Source organism: Ranitomeya variabilis, chromosome 2, assembly GCF_051348905.1.
Source record: "Ranitomeya variabilis isolate aRanVar5 chromosome 2, aRanVar5.hap1, whole genome shotgun sequence".
NCBI lineage: Eukaryota > Metazoa > Chordata > Amphibia > Anura > Dendrobatidae > Ranitomeya > Ranitomeya variabilis.
This window is the reverse complement of record NC_135233.1, coordinates 362,155,536-362,178,242: the sequence shown is the minus strand read 5'-3', so window position 1 is coordinate 362,178,242 and position 22,707 is coordinate 362,155,536. Positions and strand designations below refer to the sequence as shown.

At 44.7% G+C, this 22,707-nt stretch overlaps 1 protein-coding gene across 1 annotated transcript in view; it reads right to left on the bottom strand.

The window, feature by feature from the left end:
- The window catches only part of LOC143805945 (gap junction delta-2 protein-like), a 62,529-nt gene extending 47,653 nt beyond the window's left edge, over positions 1-14,876 (bottom strand). Inside the window, exon 1 of the mRNA XM_077285712.1 lies at positions 14,068-14,876. Coding sequence (XP_077141827.1) covers positions 14,068-14,138 — 71 coding nt within the window. The 5' untranslated portion in view covers positions 14,139-14,876. The remainder of the gene's footprint in view (positions 1-14,067) is intronic.
- Positions 14,877-22,707: the final 7,831 nt, after the last annotated feature.

The following is a 22,707-nucleotide window of genomic DNA, read 5'->3' as shown; positions in this document are numbered from 1 at the left end:
CATAAGCTAACAACCATGCTTTTGTCAAACCCACATATAGAAAAAACTTGCGTCAAACTTTTTTTTTAAACAAAATTTATTTGATGAAACAAAACAGTTACATCTCATAGCATTAATTAATCAATACGTGTTCATTTTCCAAGTTTATACAGTCTACATCACATTGATAATGATTTTGTGTAATATTCCGTCATCTCATCCTTTTTTACTTGTTACAGCAATTTTTACAAACATGAGTCTCTATATATATATATGTATGTGGTGCGGTGACCCATGTTACAGCCAGGGGGCGCTGTGTGTGTTCTTCAGGATGCGCTTGGAGGCATAATTATGGTGATGAGACAAAGTCCGGCAGGATTGTAAATGGCCGGTATGTGTCGCAGAGGTGCTCTGCGCTGTAAGCCCAAAATGATATCGTTATGCTGGGACTTATAGTTCCACAAGAGTTTGTTGTGTTTACTTATAAGGGCGGGCTTATAGGGTTAGCTGTGAGCTGGGCGGGACTGGCTAACCACACACACACCCATCTAGGGGAGTGGTTACAACCATATAATGTGTCTGAGGTCTGGTCACATGGTCAGAGTGTATGGATCTGTTTGGTCCATGTGCAAGATCCTGGACGGTCGATGTTGGAAGCTCCTGTGATTGGAGTCTTCCTGGAAGCATCTGAGAGACCGTGGACCTGGACGGTCGGTGTTCGAGTCTCCTGTGAGTGGAGATGTGTTGGTTTGTCCTGCGATGGACTGGAGTCCTGCAAGCACCTGGTGAGAGTGTGAGTCCTGAACGCTCAGGGTGTTGGATTGTCCTGGGATGGACTGGAGTCCTGCAACCACCTGGTGAGAGTGTGAGTCCTGGAATGGTCAGGGTGTTGGATTGCCCTGGGATGGACTGGAGTCCTGCAAGCACCTGGTAAGACCATGGACTGATGGCATGTGTGTTGGAAGTGCCTGTGATTGGACTTCCTGGAAGCGCATAGAAAGGCTGCATGTACAGAGCCTGAGACGGTTTCTATGTTGGGGAGGCTACAGTTCCTACTGTGGGTCTGGACTATCTGAGGTGCCCTGGTCACAAGGACAGTGATCCCAGTGGGGCAGCTTTCCCCTGTGAACCAGCACTGGCAGGAGTCAGTGTGTGGAGCCGGAGCTCCTGTAAGGTAACTCCAGGTAACAAGGGGTTATGGGCAGACACGGATCTGCCAATGGAACAGACTGTCAATGGTTAATGTGTTCCGTTGATGTGTATAATAGACTGTATGTCATGTGGTTTATGATGTCTAATAAACCGGATTAGACTGTTTACGTGGAGAAACCGTGCCTGAGTGCTTAAATCCCGTGCTAAGCGAGTGTTCCCCAACCCACTCAGGTAGTCAGGTAGGTTTCACCACTATATATATATATATATATATATATATATATATATATATATGTTAAAAAAAAGAGGCAGCACTCCATTGTTAAAGTGGAAAAAATGTGCAGGATTTAATCACATCTTAAGGCGACGTTTCAGCCCGCAATGAGAAAAGCTCATTGCGAGCTGAAACGTCGCCTTAAGATGTGATTAAATCCTGCACATTTTTTCCACTTTAACAATGGAGTGCTGCCTCTTTTTTTGAACTTATATGGAACTTGGATGATCGGTGGACTGGTTATCTGGGGGCTTTGCACCCGAAGATAAGTATACCTGTGCTGTTCCCTTTTTCTTTGCTATATATATACAGTATATACAAATCATAAAGAATTTGTCTAAATCAATTCTTATTAACTTGTAAGTATTCCCAAAGTCTCACTAAGTGCCTCAATGCTGTACCATGATGTGTATTTGAATACCTTTATTAACTGTGAGATTTGTATTTGTGTATAATTAAGTTCAATAAAAGTAAATTTTTCCTTATGTTTTTCTGTTTCAATATTATCATATAACATCAGCGTCTTTAGGGAATTTATTATTTCTGACAGTTGCGGAGTCCGTTTTTTTAGATAATGTCTGAGGATGCATTTTTTAACCACGAAAAGTACTCTTTGAATTATGCTTCAGTACAAAATGTAACCCCTTTATTTTCTTCTTTCTCTAAAGCAGGGATGTAAAACTCAAATACACAGAGGGCCAAAATTAAAAACTTGGACAAAGCCGTGGGCTTGATATTTCTTTAAAAAGAAAAGTGTCCAATTAACCCCTTCATGACCGAAGGTATTTTTGTTTTTCGTTTTTTGGTCCCCTTCTTCCCAGAGCCATACCTTTTTTTATTTTTCGGTCAAAATGGCCATGTGAGGGCTTGTTTTTTGTGGGACAAGTTGTACTTTTGAACAGCACCATTTGTTTTAACATATCATGTACTTTAAAATGGGAAAAAAATTCCAAGTGCAGTGAAATTGCAAAAAAAAGTGCAATTCCACAGTTGTTTTTTTTTACCATGTTCACTAAATGCCAAAACTAACCTGCCATTATGTTTCTCCAGGTCATTGAGTTCATAGATACCAAACATGTCCAGGTTCTTTTTATTTAAGTGGTGAAAAAAAAAATCCAAACAGTGGTTAAAAAAAAAAAAAAAAAAAAAAGAAAAATGGTGCCATTTTCAGAGTCTCCATTTTTTTGTGATCTTGCCATCTTGTTAATTTTTATTTTCTATTGATAAATTGGGCAATTCTGAACAAGGCAATAACCAATATGTTTATATTTGGGGTTTTTTAAATAGTTTTATTTTGAATGGGGCGAAAAGGGGGTGATTTGAACTTTTATATTTTTTAAATTTTTTAAATATTTTTAAAAACATTTTATTTTTACTCTTTTGCATGCTTCAATAGTCTCCATGGAAGACTAGAAGCTGCAGTTGTCTGATCGCCTCTGCTACACACAGGCGATGCCTTATTCCTTTCCTACAAGTGGCGGGGAGACGCGTCAGGGAGATGGAACTCCTGGGAGCTGCGGGGCCGAGTGAAGTATCTCAGGAGCCACAGGAGCCAATAAGCGAAAGGATGGCTCTGGCCGAACGAACAGAGAACATGGAAACGTACTGTGCTGTAACATCTGTTAAACATGGACTGCTAAGTAAAGTTGATCTGTTGATTATGAATCAAATATCCCCTGATTTATGTGCGGCTGTTCCTAGATCCGGAAACGTGGAGACAGCGAAGGCCTCCTGCCAAAATGTGTTATACAGTACACACACCGCACATGAGAGCCGGGACATTGTGGAATTGTAGGGTGCCATGGTGTGAAACCCTCGCCCATGACTACTGCCCTGGGCACCTTACATATCCTCGACCAAGAAATATGTATACTGTACTCACATCCCACTGGGAACGTATTACGCCATTCATCTATAAAGTTAATATTGTCCATAAAAAGAACCAAAACTCTATCATACAACCTTTCGAGTGTTTTTTGACCCCGACACATTAGGTACTGTGTTTACATCTTCCAGTATTTGCTGCTCTAACTCATAGAAAAAAGCCTTGAGGTTACTTTTGGAGAATATTTAATTTTTCTTCATAATCCAGATATTTTACGATTACCGGCCTTGGACTGCTTGGAGATGATCCTTGTGATGGCGGGCCCGAAGGACCTACTCTGTGTGCGCTTTCCACCCTTAGCGTGTTGGTAATGCCAGAGATGTAAGTAATTCCTCCATGTGTTTTCCAATAAATTCATGGGGGTGAATAACTCTGGTAAGCCAATAATTCTTAAATTCCACCAAGTGGAGACCCCGTAACGTTACAAAGCAGGGTGCCGAGTGCTGAGGAGCAGAGGGAAGAAAAGTCACCAACACTCTGCTGAATCCATAATGGCAGAGTCCAGACCTCCTCTGGTATTAACATCAATATAAAAACTGTGCCCCTGCTGTAAGTTTCATGGCATGATGTCCATGGCCGTGCAACTGCATTCAAGCCTTACATCACCAAGCAGAATGCCAAGTGTCGGATGGAGTGGTACAATTTCATTTTGCCAACTGTAATATTTGGTGGAGGAGTGAAAATACTATGGGATGCTAAGCTCCATAAAGATATGGTTGGGGGAGTTTGGTTTCAAAAAACAAGACCGGATGCACAGAAGCCTGACCTCAATCCCATCTGACCTGGAATGGAGATTGCGAGCCTGGTCCTCTCCTCCAATATCAGCGTCTGACCTCACAAATGCCCTTATGGATGAATGGACAAAAATTTCCCAAAACACCTCCAAAAAATCCAAAAAAGGAAATGCTGTTCAAATTCATTGATCACATACCAGCCACCTTCTTAGGAGAGGATGAGATGGGACACATCTCTGCGCCGTATCTGTGCCATAGTAGATGACTTTGGAGTTACTTTTTCTGCACTGTAATTTTTTGTTGGAGCTAGTGATGAGCGAGTGTTCTCGTTACTCGAGTTTTCCGAGCATGCTCGTGTGTTCTCCAAGTATTTTGGGCGTGCTCGTAGATTGATTGTGTCCCCGCAGCTGCATGATCTGCGGCTGTTAAACAACCTGAACACATGCAGGGATTGCCTGTTTGTTAGGTAATCCCCACATGTATTCAGGCTGTCTAGCAGCTGCAGATCATGCAGCTGCGGAGACACAAACATAATCTACAAGCACGCCCAAGATCCTCGGGGATCACCTGAGCATGCTCGCTCATCACTAGTTGGAGCACAACTTTGAGCCATAGATCTAGCAGAAAGCCAGTACCTGGTGCTGTATATCATATCTACATCTGGATGGATTTTTATATTAATTGCATAATGATTGTGCAGCACCCCAGGTGACCGGTTGCTGCAGTTATGTTGCCTTTCCTTCGGGGAGAGTAATATCATGCTCAGAGGCAATGGAGTTCTCCTTACCAGGTAAGGCACCCACACACAACATATTCCAAATCCAGGCCAGGAGGGGGAGCTCAGGACCCAGATTCAGGGGAGCTTCCCTGAGCTATATGTATCCTGACCTGGAGGAGGAGCTAGGTTAGTCTGAGAGAGACACTGAAGTAAAAGGAAGTCTGGAACTGAGTGCAGACAGAGAGGCCTGGCAGCCACGAGGGAGCTGCAGCCTCTGGAAGAAGGAAGACCTGAGGGGTTGAATGTGGAGGAGCCGGAAGGGAAGGAGCAAAGGAGAGGAACAGGGCTCAGAGGGGAACTGTGACTGGGCACCCTCAGAGCCGAAGCGCAGTACCGGGTACAGGGAGCCCAAGGCCTTAGTGGAACTGTACGACACTTGGCAGAACCAGAGGGCTTAGAGCTTTATCTATTGGCCCACACCACGCCTGAGACGCAGTAGCACCTAGGAGCCTGGGGCATGATAGAGTCCCTGTAAAAAGGCTCAAGCTGCCTGTCATGCAGGTACCTGTCTCAGGACAGGGGGAATAGAGGACTCTGCAGGAAACTTCAGGCAGCAGGGACCTCATACACAGCAAGCCCTAGTCGAAAAGGCTCATGGACCTCTACTGAAACAAGGGAACCCTCCATTGCCTCTGGGCCGGCCAGGCCATACCATCATCCGTGCCTGGTACCCTGGACTGTGGCCTGCCAACTACAGTAAACCAGGTAAAGACTTACAATTTGTGTCCTTTACTCATTTACCGGCAACCTTTATCACCACCATACACCTTAGGACCCCTGGGGACCCCGCTTCACCTGCAATAACATCCCCCAGAGGACCCCTTTAATGCAGCGTCGGTCCCACTATCGACCGAACACCACAGGTGGCGTCACGACAGACTCATAAACACTTTTCCCTTAAAAGACCTTTCCCCTTTTATTGGATGCCCAGGGCCGCAGCCACCGTGACATCCCCTTTAAGACCGGACCCAGTACCGAGTACCCCACTGCCCTGGTTGGGGTGCTCCAACTGTATAATAATCATCTTTTAATGATGCGTCTAATTATATGCAATTGGTACAACTTGTACACTGTTTGGGGAAGGTTATGTTATACCGAGCCAAAATGTTGCCGCATGGGCTAATAATGGGATAGATAGGTAGCTAGATATGGAATAGACACATGTGGGACAGATAGCACAGAAAGAAAAAGCAGACAGCACTCAATGGCGTAGTATTATTATTATACATTTTTATAGCGCCATTTATTCCATGGCGCTTTACATGTGAAAAGGGGCAAATATAGACAAATAGAATTAAACATGAGCAAAAAACAAGGCACTAACGGGTACATAAGGAGGAGGACCCTGCCCGTGAGGGCTCACAGTCTACAGGGGATGGGTGAGGATACAGTAGGAGAGGGTAGAGCTGGTTGTGTGGCAATTCAGTATTCCATGCCAAGGATCATTTGCTCTTGAGCAGAAATGTTGCCACCTATTCACATGGGCCAATAAGTACACCAGTTTTGGTTTTTTTTTTTTTTTTACAGGGAATTTACTATTGAGTGTTGTCACTAGGTTGGTGGGTTACAACCTGTGGGCTTTCAGCTTTACCTGCACACTTTACGCTCCATTTTTTTTCGTATTTCTAGATGGAAAGATATGAGATAGATGACTTGTGAGACAGTCATTTTTTGATCCAATCGTTGTCATGTATGGCCAGTTAAGGTCCAATAGTTTTCAAAATATTTTCTGGAGCACTGTCTATTTTTGGATTATAGATAAAGATATATAGTGAGATCCCTGGAGCATAAGCGTATATTCACACTTTTCATTTTTAGTTTGGGTCTTTTTTTTTTTACGCTGAAGCAGCTTTTACCTGCCCCAGCAAAATGAATGTCATTTTGGAAATCTCATACACGTGCTGCTAATTTTTCCTTGCAAATTTGAAGCAGTGTCAGATCTGCAGCCTGTCAATTCTTTCAGCGTTTTTCCAGCATTTTAAACCTATTATAATAAAAAGAGAACATTATAACTGCAGTGTTTTTCCTGCCAAGAGACACGATTTTTGAGGCAGAAATGTCTGCAGTAAATGCTTAATGTGTGCACATGCCATAATGGTAGAACTTTCAGAGATATGTTCGTGCACTACTCTCGCCCATGACAAGGATACGAGGCAGAGGCACAGTAGACTAGCCATCAATACCATTATTTTCCGTAGACTTCTTCCATCAACCTAATTCAATAGTCAGTGATCGTGCTAATTACATGTGATGTATCGGTGACTGATGGGCGGACAGTGAGGAGAAACTGTTTAGGTTTTGTGAAGCATACAGCTGTCGGTATAATGAGGCCGTCTATCTCAGGTTGGATAAAGTAATATTAGAGGGCTCAGGTTGTAATCACAAAGTTTGGATCTGCGTTGTACCCTACTCTAATGGATCATGCCTTGAATTATACCTATATATTAGTTATATTAAAATGTGAATACACAAATCAGACTGTGATAGTACCGGGGAGCAGGTCTGACCAAAGGCAGCAATTATGCTTTTGGTAACTCTTACAAATTTGTTTTATTTAAACAAAAAATCCCAAAAACATGCTGGGAGCCCAAGTGATAAGTCGTAATTGGCAAAAGAACTCGGAATTAGGTGTTGAGTTTCCTTGTAGCGCCTCCACAGGAGAGACAAAGCAATACATGGTTCCTATTGAAATCATAGGACAGTTGTGTAATACTCCGAGAGGTTGGGTTCTCTTTGTAGCCTCTCTCTACTCTAAGGAAAGGAACCTGCCTCCTTTACAATTTCAAAAGTCATATATTGAACCATAAAATTTCTGAAATTTAGAACCATAGAATCATAGAAGGTTAGAGTTGGAAGGGACCTCCAGGGTCATTGTGTCCAACCCCCTGCTCAATGTAAGAGCCACTGAACCATCTCAGACCGATGTCTGTCCAGCCTCTGTTTGAAGACTTCTATTGAAGGAGACCTCACCACCTCTCATGACAGACTGTTCCACTCATTGATATAGATTAATAATTCATCCACCCTCTTTAATTATTGTGCTAATCAGAAGATATAGATGTACTGAATATTAGGCCAATGGTCCTAATGTATAATGCAAACCAGAAGTTTAAAAAAGTCCTGGAAACTACTGGTAACAGAGTTACTGAAGACCTTGGGCAGATAGCAGGAGGCATCATGGAGACACAAACGAGAGGCATCATGGAGACTCAGACAGGTAGCAGACAGAACTCCACAGTAACAAGAAATCCTATTACCATAGAAGCCACACACAACCAGTAAGATGTCCTGAAAACCACAGGTGGACACGTAAAGTGGTCCTAGAAGACCAGAGACAGGGAGCAGACAGGTCTAGGGAGAACCTACAAAGTCTGAAAACCTTGGATGCTGCAAACAGCCAGTAAGATGTACTGGAAACCACAGGCAGGTCGATACTGGAAATCGCAGGAAAGTAGGTGAGGTACTGGAAAGATAAATAGGAACACAAGGATCACACCGGGCTACTTGCAAAGCACGACATGGAGCACCAGGAAATCAAATGGACCGGGGCCCATGCGCAACAAGCTGGCCACAACCATTTCCCCCATTTTAAACTAGTGTCTACGTGAGGTTGTTTTGCATATTTAGTGATAAGTGTTTTTAGAAAGAACCTTTTCCTCCTCTGATTACCACTGATTCTGGAACAATTTTTTTTTCTTCCGGGCCCCTCCATTCCTAATTTGTGCCTTCCACTTAAAAAAAAATGCAACTTTTCCCTTCAATCAGCTGAGCGTATACCACAGAACTTCTAGGTGGGCAAACCTGGGTTTTGATTGGCCGGCATCAGCGGAGAAAAAGCAATGCCCACAGAGAAGTTCTGTAGTATACGCTCAGTTGATAGTAGGGAAAATTTGCATCTTTATTACTGCAGGCCATGACTTTGGAACAGAAAAGCAACAATTAAAAATAAAAACTGTTCCAGAATCAGTGGAGCAACGGTATTTGGAGAAGGTGCTCAGTTTAAAGAGAAAAGACCTCTTTAACAGAAGGTTTGGTGTGTACCATACAAACATATTTAGATGATGACACCTAGCACCGGGCCTGTGCAGTGATCCAGCAGGTCCATTGCCAGATTCATTGGTCAGTAACTCATACTTGGTGATGTCAGCACAGTAACATCAGTTCCAGTTTAGGAGTCGAGATTTGTCTTGCTACCCCGCAGCTTGCAAAATGACGCATCAATAAGGCTTTAGTACAAGGTTTTATTAGATATTTTCCCAATGATGCTATAGATACAAGCATTTTACTGGTATTAACCTCTGAATCATACACAATGACTCATTCTACACAATGAATGCCTGGTTTCCCTTTCTTAGTTTATAATACTTCAGCGTATCAGATAAAACCCTGCAGTTAATGGAAGTATCCTATGAAAGAAAAAGGTGAATTGCTTTAGACTTAAGTCCCCATACATATCAGACCGATGTCATCTGAACTTGCTTATATCGATAGGTTCTCCCGGCAGTGTATATGGATATGGCGGCCTCCAACTGATGTGATGGGAGAGACCAGGATCTGGCATGCCCGAATTCAAACTGTTGAGCCTGAGATAAGTCACCACCAGAGATGTCCGGCAGCGGCTCTCTCATAGAGAACACAAGAGCGCTCCTGTCTATGGGATAGTCGGGTGAGATACCTCCTAAAGTGCATGGGTGACATTAAAGATTAATAATAGCGCAACACCGGACAAACATTCTGCGGATTTGTACAGGGGAGATCTATTACAGTACTAACCATGACGATGAGATTTTAACAAAAATCTTATCCATGTGCTCCAGAATGATCATTCTCGCGTGCCACAGGCAAGAGCTTTACTGACGAGTATAATCACGGTTTGCAATTACAAGCTGCTAAATACATACATTCCGGAACTGCCAAGAAGTGAAGAGCAAACGTGCTCGGATAAGGTGCTATGTGAGCATTCTCTACACGCAAGAAAAATATGTTTGATTCCCCGTGGCTGAATGTCTCACGGCTGTTAGACAACCGCATCTCATGCAGGGATTGCCTAACAAGCAGGCTATCCCTGCATGTGTGGCATCTGTCAAACACCCATGAAACTTGCAGCCATGGGGACTTTAACCTATTTTTCGAGCACGGCGAAGACACTTGGTCAGCACCCAAGCATGCGCAGATAACACCTTAACCGAGCACGTTTACTCATCACTACTGCCAAAGACGAAGACTTATTGTAACCACCAAGCCCATCGCCTCTAAGGAGTAAAACATTCTGTTTTTCCCAGCCTGTGTCTTCTGTGTGTATGGGGGAGCATTATCTGATCCCCTATGGGATGGCATAGCTGGGGAGTCACTAAACTATACAGAAGAAATCAAGAGTAAAATAATATGGCGGTGCAATATGAAGCTATAATTGTAGGCAGAAGCTTTTGGTTGATCAAGCTGAAGCATAAAGGCGAAGCAGGCAAGCGAGCAGCACGATATGCAAGTTTAAAGTTAGTCCGCAGAACAGACACGACGTTGATTATTTATGCAAAGCTCGTGGCTTTGATTGAGCTGGTTGAAGGTAGACACTAAATATCACTTATGGTTCTCGTTGACGGAAAGCATAAATGGCATTTTGGGAATACCATAATCTTATCTTCAAGGTCATCTTTCCTTAAATTGAATTAAAAGTGAAGATACAATGTGCGTTCTGTATTCTGCATTTCCATCCATTGAATATCGTACCACCACAAGGTCCTAAATGGTCATAACTATTAAATAATTAGAATTTTTACTTCATTTTATGGGAATTCAAGATGCTTACTAATCTCTATACAGCTACTCCTCATAGTTTTCTGCCAACCTTTTCAATACTTAGGCCCGGGATAACTTTTGCATCTAGATCATTGAACGAAAGACAGTGTGATCAAAGATGAAACCAGGTTGGCCTATATTTAGGGATCAGAATACAGCAGATTAAAACCTGAATTTGTTGAGCAAAAACTCAACCTAATTCAAGGACAAAATCTAAATTTAAGTCCAAAATAATGAGATTAGCTTTGTAAATTGAATAACTGGCAGAGTTCTGTTTTTCTGACATAAATGGTAACATTTTGGCAATACGCAGCCACCACAAGGGGGACCTAACCACTAATAGAGGTACACTGCTGAGAATGAGCTTGTCTGTTTGCACTGTGCTCCCCTAGTGGTGGCTGAAGGTAGTCCGCTACCCTTTGTGACATTATAGGACTGAGTGTAATCAGCTTCAATTCTCGTTAGCATTTCAAAACATCTGCAAACAAGCTGCCTATGTAGGAATGGAACGTTTCTTTTCTATTTCCCGTGATAAATGACAAAAATCAGCAAAACTTCACGGGATATCAGGTTTTACAATGCAAATGCTGGGGCAATTAGATGATTGCCTCAGGTCCCGCTTCCGGCACACGGCTTATTTTGCCAAGGGAAGCTGCAGTCACTTGAGGGGAAATGTAATACTACATAGCGACAGTGAGGAGGACTCTGAATGAAGTCGTACTTTAGCATGTAGCCGAAATAGCCAAGTGCACCACTGAGAAAGACACTGGGAGATGGAAATGTATAATACTGCAGTAATCCTACAAGTGCACTAACCTCACCCATGACTTCAACATGATAAAAGTGACGGAACTAGCTTCCATGATGATGATGTATTTTCATCATTGGTCATTAATAGGTTAAGGATTAGTGGTCCTGGACTTTCATTTGATTTATAATCTCTAGATTATAATCTAATATTATTACATTACATCTAGGAAAAGTGGTGTCAGTACCCAGGGGTCTTAAAAGTAACCATCATTAATAAGGCCCATATGGGGATCCCTTGTTACTAATGTAAGGGTTTCCATATACAATAGATGGCTGTTGGCCAACGATGGATGGTTTGGTCAGTAGATATCTCTCCCGACTACTCTATACACAGGAGAGACCCTACCAGATACTCTGGAGGCGATTTATCTCACCAAGAACAAAAGGATTGGCAGTCCAAAATAAGACATGTCAGATCCTTCTGTCCCATGACATCTTCTGTTAGTTGAACCTGACATCATCTGTCGGGGGACAGTCAGGAGGCTCCTGTAGACATTATACTGTCTGCCGAACCAGTCAATATTGGAGGGCTAGGCTGATATTAGTCTTACTGCTCATTCAGGAGTCCATGCAAATCGGTCAGAGATTGGACCACAATGCATAGACTGGCCACGGTACTCCCAACCCAAGCGAGACAGCCTCATAGACATACATGAAGCTGTCATGCTCGGATCGGGAGATCCATGGCCAGTCCATGCATTAACGGTCCGATCTCAGACAGATGTGCACAAATGTCTGAATGAGCCTTAATATGTATGGGGGTCTTCAGATTAAAATTGGCCAACCCACAGATTTCAATGAGGCCAGAAACCATCTAATGAATATGAAGGTCTCTCATCAATTAATGGGCACAAGAAGAACTGGAGATCAAACTTAAAAAAAGAAAATAAAAAGTTCACAGCAAATCAACTTATTATATTTCTAAGCTTCTGTCAGGCTAAACACCAAAAACGTGACATGATGCTTACCGTTGGATCCAGTTGAATGAACACGTAGGTGGGCTGTGCTGCTGGAATAAATCAATTCAACGTATTACTGGCGTCTTTATCAAGTGAAAAAAAAAACAAATGTTCCATTTTTTTTTCACTTGTAAAGACGCCGGTATGACGTTGAAATGTCTGTGTGTTCATCCAACTGGATCCAATATTTCCTCGAGGCATTATCCACCAGCCACAGGGCAGCAGCTATTTTCCTTCATGCCTACATAGGAGTTGTGGCTCTCACAACTCTACCATGTGAACAAAACCAGCACTCTACCTCCATAGGACATCACCCTATTGTGCGCTCTATTTCACTCTTTCAGATTTACTCATGAAGCTTACCATGTTGAATACCTGGTTTTGAAGGATCGTGCATGTTGAATTTCAACACCTAATCCTTTTATTCCATGGGTAGATAGACCACCACCAGAGATGTCTGACCAGACACTGGCCTCTTCCCATTAATGTGTGGCCAATCTGCCCTTGTATGTGTACAAGGAGGTTGGGAGAAATCCTTGTCTGCTCAGTTGACAGGTATTGAGGGCACCATACATGGATCTAGGAAACATCAGACCGGAAACCACACAAGACTGAGCTGAACGTGTCAGTATAATATTCAAAACGAACATATAGATCAAAATTACTCTCTATAAAGCCTTAGTGGGTGTTTGTACATCTGGTCGGCAGCAGAATGCTTCATGCCTGTATGGTTGGTTGGTCATCTTTAGACTGTACATAAGGGCCTACATCAGTTTTCAGAATCCTTAGGCCTAGAATTGAGATAAAGGAATGTACGGTACATTCACTGCTGGTCTAACCCAACGCAAGACGCTATGTATCCAGCAAGATGGATCACACCACCAAGCAGCATTATACCAGATATACATACAGTATGGGGGCAAAGGTCCAAAATAATGGGGTCCGCATATGTATCAGACATTAACCTCCGCATCAAAAACCACACCATAGAGTAATGTATCTGTCTCTGATTTATGGGGAAAAAAAAATCCACATTTAGAAAATTAAACCATGAAAGGTTATGAAATGGTAAAAGAAAATGAAAAAATCAAGTATGACATTTCAGGAGGGGAAAAAGAATAGACTGCGGGGAACGAGTGATCTTTATGAGTTAGTAATTAACGTGTGTACACAGAAATACGGTGAAGCATCCATACATCCATCACACAGTGGCAGGTTTGCATGGTTACACTAGTAATACCACCGCGACCTAGCAACATGCAATACATATAGTAAATAGTGAGAATCATGGCAGACACACCTAGTACATTCAGATTTTGGCTCCAGGCTTCTAGGGGTTAAATGGAAAACGATCACATTTTTTTAAGCCCATTTTTATGCTGCCTGGTGTTGTGTAAATGTATGTTAGGAGGTACATGGTGCAAAGCTCTTAATATCAGCACAAACCTCTCGGTCCTATAGATTATTATAATCGTTTCATGCCCAAAATATGCATAGGATATCAAGTTATACTCATGCAAACCACCTGCCACACCCACTCGTTAACCTGGTGTAATTAGCATAGGCCCTGAATGATGGAATATCAATGGTGTGAAGATGAAGATATAATGTACGACATGCAGAATCATTGACTGTTATACTCCCATGTTTCCAAGCCTTTGGACCCCATCCCACCCCTCCATTGCAGTCCATCAGCTTACCTCCCTATCATGGTGGAGTGCTGCTGTACTGCAGCCTCCAGCAGGCGCTCCAGTATGGTCCACTCGCCCATCACGTCCGCCTCTTGCCCTGCCGTGCTCAGCTCGGACACCGGGGAGGAACGAGCTGGCCCCCCTTTCCGACCACCTTTTCCCACTACGGATTTCTGACCTCCTAATTTTACCGATCACTGTTGGGAAGCATCCTCAGTTGGTGAGATGAGGAGAGGCACAGCTCCCCCTCCTCCTTTACTACCTAAAGTCCTGTCCTCAGTTCACCCCAAATCTTTTACATGGGGCAGGTAGTAGCATATCCTTGATATTGGTCACCTAGTGTAGGAGATGGCTGGTGATTCCGCCTGCATGGAAAATGCACGCCTCTTTCTACATCGATGCCCCCGCCGGCTAGGATCGATAACTCTCCAATGGTAATAAATGATGGTCTGTTGGGTAAGCAGCCAACGCTTAACAGGCACCTGTTTAATGAGTTAAAGAAGTAGCGTCTCTTCTTGTGTGAGACCCCCTCTACATTCGCATGGTCTCCTGCTTACATATCCCCCCCTTCTACCTTCCTGAGCCAGGTCGCTGTCCAGTGCTGAAATTGCTGCTGATCCAGAAGAGATGCTTCTTCTTTTTTGGGGGGCCAGTGATCAGCATCAGTTCCAGGTTATCTCTCCCTCTCTGCCATCTCGTCCTCTTCTCTCACCTTCTCGCCTCCTGCCCACCATCCTACCTGCTGTTTCCCCTCCTCTCCTTGTGTCATCGCATCCCTCTGTCTTCTACCTTTCTCTGCCCTCCCTTCGTCTCTTCTCTCTTTGTCTCCCCCTCACTCCTTGTCGTAGATCCCTCCCCTCCCGAATCTTCCACCCTGTGATCTCTCACTGTCACTTTCCCCTGCATGCACACACTCTCTCTCTATAGCCCCCGTCTTGTGTGTCTCTCTCTCACTGTCTCTCTCCCACATGCCGCTGTCTCGGTTAATCCGGATAAATGACTCTTTCTCTATTGGATGGGAGGAGATTTTCTGCCATATTATAAGCTGATTTCATCCTGCATCTTTCCTCAGTCTTTGGTATCGCTTGTGTGTAGGAATGTAGGCGAGTGATTGTTTTGTGGCTGTCTCATATATGAGGTTGGTCTCGTATGTCAGCCTCCCCTCCGGTTGAGGGTGTCTTTCACACCCGTGGTCCTTGCACCTTCCTTTGTCTTACAATTTTCATTAGACCAGCCTTTTGTTCCCTCATTGCTTGGTTTAGTAGCTGCCCCTCACCCTTTCTTCTGCATCTCCATCACCCTCTCACAGCCATGTCTCCATTTTATCACTGTCACTCCATGCCCTCCGCACCCTTTCCTTTCCCTTTCGTCATCGCTAAATTGTCCCGATGAGTTTACATCTATTGTTCTGATTCTATTAGTAAGAAGCAAATAATGGAATGTGAATCCAGAGGTCACTGGAAGGAAAATGGGCTGCAAGGCTTGCTTCACTTAGGGCGAAAAAAAAATCACTTTGTTCCCCTAGTCCTAATCACCTCTTGCATGTCTGTTTTTTTACTAAGTACTCACATTCAAGGGAACCTGTCATGTAGCACATGTCGTCTAATCTGTGTACTGCACACTATAGAGAAGGAGAAGCTGAGAAGAATGATATATAGGTTTATTGGAAAAGATCTAATATAACATATCTGCATGCAAATCATGGATTCCAATTAATAAAGTATGAGTTCAGTGGGCGGTCCTACTAGGGATTGACAGTGTCTGCATGTGCAGTGATACAGAAAAGCCTGTCAATCAGTCGTAGAACTGAACTCTGAAATCCCTGGTGTTTGTATGTATGAGTCCGGTGGGCGGTCCTACTTGTGATTGACATTGAGTGTCTGCGTACACCAAATGATACAGGGAAGCCTATCAATCACTAGTAAGACTGCCCACCGGACTCATGCATACAAACACTAGGGATTTCAGAATCCAGTGGGTCCTACTAGTGATTGACTGTGTCTGCATGTACAGTGATACAGAAAAGCCTGTCAATCACTAGTAGGACCACCCACTGGACTCAGAAATCCCTGGTGTCTATATGTATGAGTCTGGTGGGTGGTCCTACTTGTGATTGACAGTGAGTGTCTGCATACATACACGCATGGTGATACAGGGAAGCCTGTTAATCACCAGTAGGACCGCCCACTGGACTCATACATACAAACACCTGAGACTTCAGAGTCCAGTGGGCAGTCCTACTAGTGATTGACAGTGAGTGTCTGCATGCACAGTGATACAGGGAAGCCTGTCAATGACTAGTAAGACCACCCACTGGACTCTGAAATCCCTGGTGTTTGTATGTATGAGTCTGCTGGGCAGTCCTACTAGTGATTGACAGGCTTCCCTGTATCACTGTGCATGGAGACACTGTCAATCACCAGTAGGACCGCCCACTGGACTCATACATACAAACGCTAGGGATTTTAGAGTCCAGTGGGCAGTCCTACTAGTGATTGACAGTGGGTGTCTGCATGCACAGTGATACAGGGAAGCCTGTCAATCACTAGTAGGACCACCCACTGGACTCATACATGCAAACATTAGGGATTTCAATGTATGAAATGCAAGTTTTACTGATACTTCCCTCAACTTTGCATTGTGCTGTTTCTCTGATATTCCTCTTGTAAAGATATGGATACATTGACAACAGGGTGTTACTATTCCGAATGCCAAAGAGGCGTGTCCAGCACAGTCTGATACTGCCAGCACTGATTGGACAGCCATACTGTGGAGGGACGCCCGCTGTTAACATCCAATGTATTCATTCCGTTACAGGAGGAATAACAGAGGACTGGTCGATCTACGATCAGTTATACTATATAAAATAAACCAATTCACTAAAACACAGAAGAGTCTTGTCCATCGCAAAGTGGTTGGTACAATGATGGCCCCCAACCCTCACTACACCCCTGACATGGGTGTGTAGTTCACACAGTACGTAGATGACATGCTCGGACTGATGGACTCGTAGCAGAAGGTGACCAGTTAATTAAGTCAGTAATTCATTATGTAGATAAACCATGGCAATACAGAAAGATTACCAGTTACGCATCGATGGATGGGAGCCCACTTTGTGTTTTAATTAGCAACAATTGCATGTTAATTATTGATAAGAATATGATTGTATCCCACTGTGCACGGTCAGATACAGTGTGGACGGGATGTAGAGTTTAGGAGCTAAGCTGGCCAGTGTTGTGCGGCCTGTACCGGCTGTTCCGATGGCTGAAATGTGATTCATCTATGAAGAATAAGGTTGGAATATAACATCGTTAGCGGTATAAATACCTAAACCTTAGAGCATGTAGCTAATATGGGGACCCTGCGTTAAGAGTTGGTTAGATCTGGTGCACGGATGCCCCTTCCCAAGGTCCCTAAAATATTAGCATACAATGGTGTAGGGGGTGAGCCTGTAAAGCATGGAAAGGAGTTTTAACCCCCAGACATAGGCCCCATTTTATTTTTATTTTTTTTTACCATGTGGCCCCTTTTCCTTTATATGCTCAAGTAGAGTTGGCAAATCTACTAAGTAAATAAAGAATACAATAATTTTAAGAAAAATATATAAGAGAAAGGAAAACTCAAAATGCTAAGTATAACTAGAGAATAATGTTAATTTGGTGGCTAAATATTGTGTGACCCTTTATCTGCCAGTAGACACTCTCTTTCATAGAGTTTACTGGAAGCCAGAACTATGGGTCAGTACATTTGCTCCCTACGTTAATGCAGCGCCCCAGAGTCCTGGTTGCTGCAGTAATGTCGCTCTTCCACCAGGGGGAGTGATGTTACGTCTGATGGTATTAAAGGAGTTCACCTTGCCAGGTATCACAAGTCACACACTATACTTCACACTCCAGTCCACCAGGGGGAGCCTTGCTTCTATCTATTAGGGCACTCCTCACACACGGGTAAAACTGGTGGGTTGGATAGAAAGTGAGTGAGAAGCTGCCTGGGTTTGACCCAGAGAGGACCTGTCAGGCAGACAGGGGGAGAAGGAGGAACATCTGAGCTGCAGACAGAGGGTCCCTGTCAGGGGTGGGATCCTGACAGAGGCCTAGCACGAGATAGAAAGCTACGGAGCTGCGCCTGCCCCACGTGTGGCAGCATCCTAAGGCTACTTTCACACTAGCGTTAACTGCAATACGTCGCAAATGCGTCGTTTTGCCGAAAATACGCATCCAGCAAAAGTTCTTGCTGGATACGTTTTTTCGTCATAGACTAACATTAGCGACGCATTTGCGACGCATTGCCAAACGTTGCGTCCGTTTTGCGACGCTTGGGCGTGTGGTAGCGGACCGTCGGGAGAAAAAAACGTTACATGTAACGTTTTTTGCTCCCGACGGTCCGCTTTTTCCAACCGCGCATGCGCGGCCGGAACTCCGCCCCCACCTCCCCGCACTTCCCCGCACCTCACAATGGGGCAGCGGATGCGTGGGAAAAATGCATCCGCTGCCCCCGTTGTGCGGCGGAGACCACGCTAGCGTCGGGAACGTCGGCCCGACGCACAGCGACGGGTTGTTCCCGACGCTAGTGTGAAAGTAGCCTAAGAAAGGACACGAAGAGAAGTGTATTGTGGAGAGTGAGAAACGAAGTCAAGGACCGGGAGGAGTTCTGCCCCAAGATCGGCAGCCTCCTTCTGAGGCACGTAGCCGGTGGCCGGAACACCGAGGGAGTAATTGACTCTACGCATTACTTCAGAGACCGGCAGGACAGTCAATTCCAAGTTGGCTGCCCGACCTTAATACCTAAGAAGACACGGTGGCAAATTGTGGGGGTCGGGGCGTCTCTAGGGTCCCTACAAACAAGCCCCAGGCTATCCCAGTCATACGGGTTGTCCTATCCATACCATCTGGAGGACAGAAAGAGAGAGAACATCAGAAACATCTACGAAAGTTGTGAGGACTATCCCGTGGTGCTCAGCAGGGAGGTACTACAACACACAGGCGCTAGTAGGAAGGCTACTGATTTCCACCTGGATAAGGGAAATCTGGATGTGCCTTCGGACCGGCCGGACTCGGGCTGCCCTGTGAACGGTACTCTAAACTGTGGACGCTGAAGTCTTCAGTAAAAGGTAAAGAGACTGCAACCTTTGTGTCCTCGTTATTCCCTGCGCCTTCCGACGTCCACCATCACCACCTACACATCTGGGACGCCATGGGGACATACTTCACCTGTGGGAAGGTATACCATCTAGCTGCCATTCCATCACCCCAGCTGACCCCTAAGCAGCGTCATGAACACCAGACAAACTTCACCTTTAATTTGACGCCCCTCAGAAGGGCCACGGACCGGGTCGGGCCACCGTGACATCCCCAGAACCGAGAGAGATAGACCCGGTGCCGAGTACCCCATTGCCCATAACGTGGGGGCGCTCCATTAATATTTTCATGTTATCAGGGTTGTAATGTTGGGAGCTCCACCAATCCTGAGAACAGGTCCACTTCGGAAAGGAGTATTGGCGGGGCATAGTCGACCTCAACGCCGCTCATTGCCTATGGGGCTGGTGGAGAAAGCCGAGTACAGCGAAGGTGGAGAATGCGCAACTCAACTCTGAAAAGCCTGATTCCAGAGCCCCATCCTTGACATCATGGAGGATCCCAGTGCTCAGACCCCTAGAGATCAGTAAGTCATCCCGAAAATCTTACTATCTTGGGAATAATCCTCTATTTAAGGCTATGTCTCCACGGTACGGATGGGGGCCGGTATCGCCGCAGCGGCGAAGCCCCGCCCCCTTTCTGGGACGCGATCATGCCGGATGTGTTAACTCTTCACATCCGAGATGATCGCTCTGTCCCATAGGGCCCTGTGATATGCCTTGCGGGGACGCTGCGTCCCCGCAAGGTGTACGGGCATGCTGCGATCTGAAAAGAGATTTCATAAAATCCCCTCCACTATGCTGGAACATCTGGACGCTGCTTGTTTGACTGTTGTGGATTCTGTTGGTGGGCTCCCTCTGGTGGTTACTGCTGGTACTGGGTGACTTTGGTGGGTTGCGGCCTTTGGTTTCCACCTGTCCATCAGAGGCTGGGTGTTTCCTATTTTACCTGGCCTTTCTGTCATTTCCCTTGCCGGCTATCAATGTGTTCAGATGTGCTCTGTTTGGTTCCTGCCTACCTGCTCCCAGATCTTTCAGGATAAGCTAAGTGCTGATTTTCAGTTGTTTGGTTTTTGGTCCAGCTTGCTTAGAATGTCTCTATGCTAGCTGGTTGCTCTAGTGGACTGAGGTTCTCCCCATGTGCCATGAGTTGGCACATGGGTTCTTGTAATCTCAGGATGGTTTTTTTGATTAGGGTTTTTTGCTGACCGCTCAGTCCCCTTTTGTATCATTCTGCTTTCTAGTTTTCAGCGGGCCTCTATTTGCTAAAGCTATATACATCATCTCTATGTGTGTGCCTTCCTCTCATTTCACCGTCAATACATGTGGGGGGCAACTATACCTTTGGGGTTAATTCCTCTGGAGGCAAGTGAGGTCTTGTTTTCTCTGCAGTACTAGTTAGCTCTTAGGCTGGTGCGTGGCGTCTAGAACCAACGTAGGAATGCTCCCTGGCTATCTCTAGTTGCGTTTGTCAGGCGTAGGGCAGCGGTCAGCCCAGGTTCCATCACCCTAGAGCTCGTCCGATATTTGTTATACTTTGCTTGTCCTGTGCTATCCCTAGCCATTGGGGATTCATGACAGTATAGCCGGCCCACAAAGTGTTAATTGTTTGGGCTGAAGCAGGAGGAAAAGAAGTGTTCAAGGAAAATTTTTTTTTTTTTTTTTTCCCTTCAGAGTTTTGCTGCCTAGCCCTTAATTGCTGCCTAGCTGCTTCTTACCTCCTCTTAACCCTTGAATGGCTCTGATCTTAGCTGTTTATCATGGATGTTCAGAGTTTGGCTTCCAGCCTGAGTAATCTCGCGGCAAAGGTTCAAAACATACAGGATTTCGTTGTTCACACTCCCATGTCTGAACCTAGAATTCCTATTCCAGAGTTTTTTCTGGAGATAGATCTACCTTCCTGAATTTCAGGAACAATTGTAAATTGTTTCTCTCTTTGAAATCTCGCTCCTCTGGAGACCCTGCTCAACAGGTCAAGATTGTTATATCGTTCCTACGGGGCGACCCTCAGAATTGGGCATTTGCATTGGCACCAGGGGATCCTGCGTTGCTCAGTGTGGATGCGTTTTTTCTGGCTTTGGGATTGCTCTATGAGGAACCTAACCTAGAGATTCAGGCTGAAAAGGCTTTATTAGCCCTCTCTCAGGGGCATGATGAAGCGGAAATATATTGTCAGAAATTTCGGAAATGGTCGGTGCTTACTCAGTGGAATGAGTGCGCCCTGGCTGCAAACTTCAGAAATGGTCTTTCTGAGGCCATTAAGGATGTTATGGTGGGGTTCCCTGCGCCTACAGGTCTGAATGAGTCTATGGCTATGGCCATTCAGATTGATCGGCGTTTACGGGAGCGCAAACCCGTGCACCAGTTGGCGGTGTCTTCTGAACAGGCACCTGAGACTATGCAATGTGATAGAATTCAGTCCAGAAGTGAACGGCAAAATTATAGGCGGAAAAATGGTTTGTGTTTTTATTGTGGTGATTCAGCTCATGTTATATCAGCATGCTCTAAACGCACAAAAAGGGTTGATAAATCTTTTGCCATTGATACTCTGCAGTCTAAGTTCATTTTGTCTGTGACTCTGATTTTTTCACTGTCTTCCATTTCCGTCGATGCCTATGTGGATTCAGGCGCTGCCCTGAGTCTTATGGATTGGTCATTTGCTAAACGCTGCGGTTTTAGTCTAGAGCCTCTGGAAGTTCCTATTCCTCTGAAGGGAATTGATTCTACACCATTGGCTATGAATAAACCGCAGTATTGGACACAAGTGACCATGCGCATGACTCCCGTTCATCAGGAGGTGATTCGCTTCCTTGTACTGTATAATTTACATGATGTACTAGTGCTTGGTCTGCCATGGTTACAAACTCATAATCCTGTCCTGGACTGGAAAACAATGTCTGTGCTAAGCTGGGGATGTCAGGGGGTTCATGATGATGCACCTCCAATTTCTATCGCTTCATCGACTCCTTCGGAGATCCCTGCGTTTTTGTCAGATTATAAGGATGTTTTTGAGGAGCCTAAGCTCAATTCGCTCCCTCCTCATAGAGAGTGTGACTGTGCTATAGAATTGATTCCTGGCAGTAAGTTCCCTAAGGGTCGTTTATTTAATCTGTCACTGCCAGAGCATACTGCTATGCGGAATTATATTAAGGAGTCCTTGGAAAAGGGACATATTCGTCCATCTTCGTCCCCTCTGGGAGCAGGTTTTTTTTTCGTGGCAAAAAAAGATGGTTCCCTGAGGCCTTGTATAGATTATCGCCTTCTGAATAAGATTACAGTCAAATACCAGTATCCATTGCCATTATTTACTGATTTGTTTGCTCGCATTAAGGGGGCTAGGTGGTTCACTAAAATAGATCTTCGTGGTGCGTATAATCTGGTGCGGATAAAACAGGGTGATGAGTGGAAAACCGCATTTAATACGCCTGAGGGCCATTTTGAGTATTTGGTAATGCCTTTTGGACTCTCCAATGCTCCGTCAGTCTTTCAGTCCTTTATGCACAATATTTTCCGTG